The sequence below is a fragment of the Cynoglossus semilaevis genome, chromosome 8 (assembly GCF_000523025.1).
Source record: "Cynoglossus semilaevis isolate Cse_v1.0 chromosome 8, Cse_v1.0, whole genome shotgun sequence".
NCBI lineage: Eukaryota > Metazoa > Chordata > Actinopteri > Pleuronectiformes > Cynoglossidae > Cynoglossus > Cynoglossus semilaevis.
Genome location: NC_024314.1, coordinates 4,246,311 through 4,250,765, shown reverse-complemented (window position 1 = coordinate 4,250,765; position 4,455 = coordinate 4,246,311). Strand labels below are relative to the sequence as shown.

The following is a 4,455-nucleotide window of genomic DNA, read 5'->3' as shown; positions in this document are numbered from 1 at the left end:
TTGGATTCTGACACTCACTTCGACTTTCAGTTTTTGATTATTAAACGACACAAAACAATCAGTCCTTGTTGTTCGTAATCACCCGGGACCTGGATGATGAGTCACTGAACCCTGTTTAAATAAAGTCTGACCATGAAGTGTGAGTTGTGAGGTCACATTTTATTAACACAAAAGTGTAAGTAACATTGGTGCAGTTTAAAAAAAACAACTGATTATTAACCATAACTTGCACCTTACTTTGAGTTAACAGTCCCAACGTGTCCTTTGTTAATCTTATTTAATTTGCTAATCATAAATTAAATACCACAAGTGGAATTCTGGGTAATTTCGTTGTACTGTAAGATGACCTTTTATTCAGCATCATACACAAAACACCTAACTAGCTGACCAGTCAGGAACAATCAAATCAAATCAAACAAAACAATGGCCATCAGCTGCACCAGAACACGACTGCATACTGGTGTCCAAGGACAAGATCAGCTCAGCCTGTGTTGTATTTGTATGTGTAGATGTTTGTATGTTTTCTGAGGAGATTCAACCTCAGAGGATGAGACGCAGCCTGTTCTCATTTAAACATAATGGTGGTTTAGAGAGACAGTTGATGAGGAGATTTAACAATTGGCCGTGACCATTGCTGTGAGCAGGAACCATGCAGGGCGCTGCACAGATGTGCAGCTGGCACTAGGACAGCGCACTAGGACACCCCCCCTCTCCCCCCCGTCAACTACATAAAACCCCAACCCCTTGCTAAGACCACAACAATGACGATGCACTGGATCTCATTATGTTACTCCGTTCAGCTGCTTGAACCACAGCCAGTCCATGAGACTTTGATAGGTTTGTACGTAAGCGAAGATGGTGAAAAAAAAATCTTGTACTTTATTTGATGAAACTAAAGCAACTACAAAAGCATCAAACACTCTTGTGCTAGAGTTTTCAATTACTGAATGCAGATGCTAGCAATCAGCACGTATTTGTAGTCGCTCATTTAAGAATTGACTTTGTTAAGAGCCTTTCTGCATAATCACCCTGAGCTTCCAAAAGTACTACTCGCCTTTCCAGAAAAACGTGGCAAGCGATGCAATAAAAACCCTCTAGCTGTCAGTGAGGGAGAGATTTCAGGAGGACTGTGTGGGCTGGACCTATGGGAGGTTTAGTGCTAACTCAGGCAGAACATATGCTGTAGTGTTGACCAGGCATTAAATACAGGAGCAGAACCAGGAAAGTGGAGTTCTTTACGTCCTCATTTCAATAGATTGATTCCTTAATCTAGGAAACAACATGAAACAGGAGGATGGAGAAGGGGACTGCCTAGTTTATTATTGCTAGAAATCTACTATGTTCTTCTTCAACGGTTCTGATCCACACAATTTTGATCGCTTTGAATTTTTTATATTAAAGTGATCAGAAAGTACTCAAATAAGTTCTTGACAATAATACAAGGAGTATATCATGCTTTGTAAAAAACAAACTCTACTGTTGCTGAATTGAAACAGTAATAGTATTCATGTTGGATTTCAGTTTTTATCAGTTGTAAACAAATGGTGTGAGCTTCCTAAATAACCCTGTATTAAATTACCTGAGAAATACTTTTGGGTTTATTTTGCACAGCTACAAATATCTGTCATGAAAACGACCATTTCTGGCATTTTAAAGCTGAAATCAAATTGTGATTCTATATTTTTATTAGCACATAAAGCTTGACTTAGAACATTTTTACGATATAATCAATTATTTATTTGGTGCTTCAGAGAGATTTCCCTTTATTAAAGTTGCATGTAGATGCAAAGAATAGCACGGAGGTGAACGTCGTCGATCACAGACACAGCTACATAGAAACAGAGAAGAAGAGAGTAGAAAGCAGCGTTGCCATTTTTGGACAATGTCCTTGACCGGAGAGAAACCTGGTCCCTTCAAATATGAATCTATATCTTACCATTTTATTAGGTTGTGTCGGGTCTATAATTAAAAATGGCCGTACCCTGTTTTTCATGACTCGGCTCCAAACCAAACACAGAGGGAAATATCCAGAATAAACCCCAGTCTGTGGCTCGTGGACATCAGTCGACCTTGACTGGAAATGATACCCACTATTCCTAACCCATGACATCCTACTCTCTCTGCCTGGATTTTACAAGACATCCATCATTCACATCCCTAGTAAACTATTTATGCATTTTACAACTGAGAAGTTGTTAGATGCATTAAACATAAAGTACAACATAGACTGTTTCTGTAGTTGTCTGCAGTTTTCTTCTGTCTGCAGTGGTTAATCCACATTGTGCCACTATTTCTGAGTGGAGCTCTTTTGGACGTGCACTGTCACTGAATCACTGGCATCCTTTTTGAAGTGAGTCATATTACCTCAGCATATTAGCTCAGCTGTTAAATCTGACATAAACCCAAACAGCCCCACTTGTCATCAGCACCAGTTACTTAAATTTGTGCCATTATTCCACATGGAAGGCATGTGGAATAATGTTTACAGATGATCACAATCTGGGCTCTTCTTACTTTCTCTGTCTTTAATAAGCGACTAAATGAATTCAAAGGTAATGTGGGTTTGACATCTTGTTGCGTTTTTGGAGGCTTTTGAAGAGCACACGTCATCCTCAGCGCTGATGAGAGCTGAAATATTACAGGGGAATAAGTGCGGAGCTGAAAAGACAAACTCTCTTTGCCAAGACAGATGCTGTGACTCACCCAGTGGATGGAGTCATGATGCAGCCACCACGGTCCACTGTCACCCTGCAGCCACACCCCCTCTCTGGCGTGTCATGGTTCATTCCGAAGTTGTGTCCGAGCTCATGAGCCAGTGTAACTGCAGCCCCCAAGGGGTTGTCTGAATGGTCCTAAAGAAAACAGTGGTGCAGAAATTTAACCCATTTCATGTCATTTTTTAATCTTCCCTCAGTGACTCAGATATAAATTAAGTATATTTTTTAAGTTAAGGACATTGCTGCAAGCAGTGTTCTAAAATAAAATGTGTTGAGTTTGCACGTTGCAAGCAAACAATAGTTTATTAAAACCAGACATTTTAGATCATATACTGCAGAAAACAACAAATAAACATTTTGTTTTGGCCAAATAGTTGCTCCCCACAGGACTCGACACAAAAACATTACTCAGAATAGGTCGGGGTAATTACATAATGCCAAGATTACAAACAATGCAGGCGGATCTGTGCCTTCCACAGTTCAATGTTGTGGCACCGAGATGAGAAGTGAAAGAGCAGACTGTTTGCTGTCACCCTCAGCTTTGTTCTGCAAACTTTGACAGCACCAGATGTGTTGCTCCGTCCTCCTCAATCTCACAAATCAAAGTGTGAGCAGAAATATACAAATGGGTTGGGGAAAAAAAAGGACGGAGGAAAAAACGTTCAAAGCAAGTCACGAAATATATCACAAAGCCATTCAGGTGGAGTTGGCACCAGCTGAAAGGAGTGCGAAGGAGACAATGCGAGTGCACACAGAGTTAAAGCAAGTGCTGCTGACTAGGTTTATTTTTTTGCGAGGTGTATAAAACTTGAACACGAGTGGATAAATAATGTAGCGGCAGCTATCAGCCCTGCTTGGATGCAGAGTTGTGCGTCAGAGCACCGCGTCTCTGGAGTCGTCGTCACTTTGCATTATTCAGCAGTGCTGTGCAAGTCAACTTCAGACTGATGAACTGCTCTGCTGGGGGCTTTACAAAGTACCGGTCATTAGCTGTCAGCACTTGCTGTGATCCGACTACGTCGTCTGGGTTCATGGAAATTAAAAAAAAATAGGGAGCAAAAATAAAAAAATCCAGCACTTGATGGAAATGGAGTGCTCCCTCAGTGCAACTGTCTCCGTGTTGTTCCAATACACTTAAAACAAAGGGATGGTCAATAGGAAATCCAGATGGTCTTTAAATGGATGTTAAAGAAATAAGTGCATTAAAAAAACAACAATTAGACCCAGAGGGGAAGACAACTGATGACTTAAAAGGTCATTTGTAAACATAAGGCAACAGAGCCATGATTTTGTCCAGGACAGACGGTGTGTTTGGACACCGATCCACTGTCTGGGAGCTGACGTGCGTATGTGTGTGTGTGTCTGTGTGTGTGTGTGTGTGTGCATTCTGAGCTTTATGGTAATGACCAAGTTTCTACTTTCCCATCCGGGAGGCCAAGAGTGAAGAACCATCTGGGGACAAGCTGTAAACCTTACCACCAGTCAGGAAACAAGACAAACAACCACTCAGAGGCCAAGAGCACCGACTTTTACCAGGAACAGCTCTGATAGGACGTGATTTCAGTGCACACTTTGGGGTTACAACGCTGTTATGGCTGAGCTTTTTTTACGACGGGTATTTTTATTCAGGCTGTGCTATGCCGTGTGCCTAAATTCTCTCATTTGTTGCACCTCATTAGGAAGCAAAGGTTTCCACTCATGTAATCAATACACGCTCAAATTTATCAGCAGCGTGTAC

The 4,455-nt window shown here is 41.2% G+C and overlaps 1 protein-coding gene across 1 annotated transcript in view; it reads right to left on the bottom strand.

Moving 5' to 3' along the window:
• The window catches only part of LOC103381641 (disintegrin and metalloproteinase domain-containing protein 12), a 72,484-nt gene that overhangs the window by 20,363 nt on the left and 47,666 nt on the right, over positions 1–4,455 (bottom strand). The window contains exon 11 of the mRNA XM_008314104.3: positions 2,704–2,852. Coding sequence (XP_008312326.1) covers positions 2,704–2,852 — 149 coding nt within the window. The remainder of the gene's footprint in view (positions 1–2,703; positions 2,853–4,455) is intronic.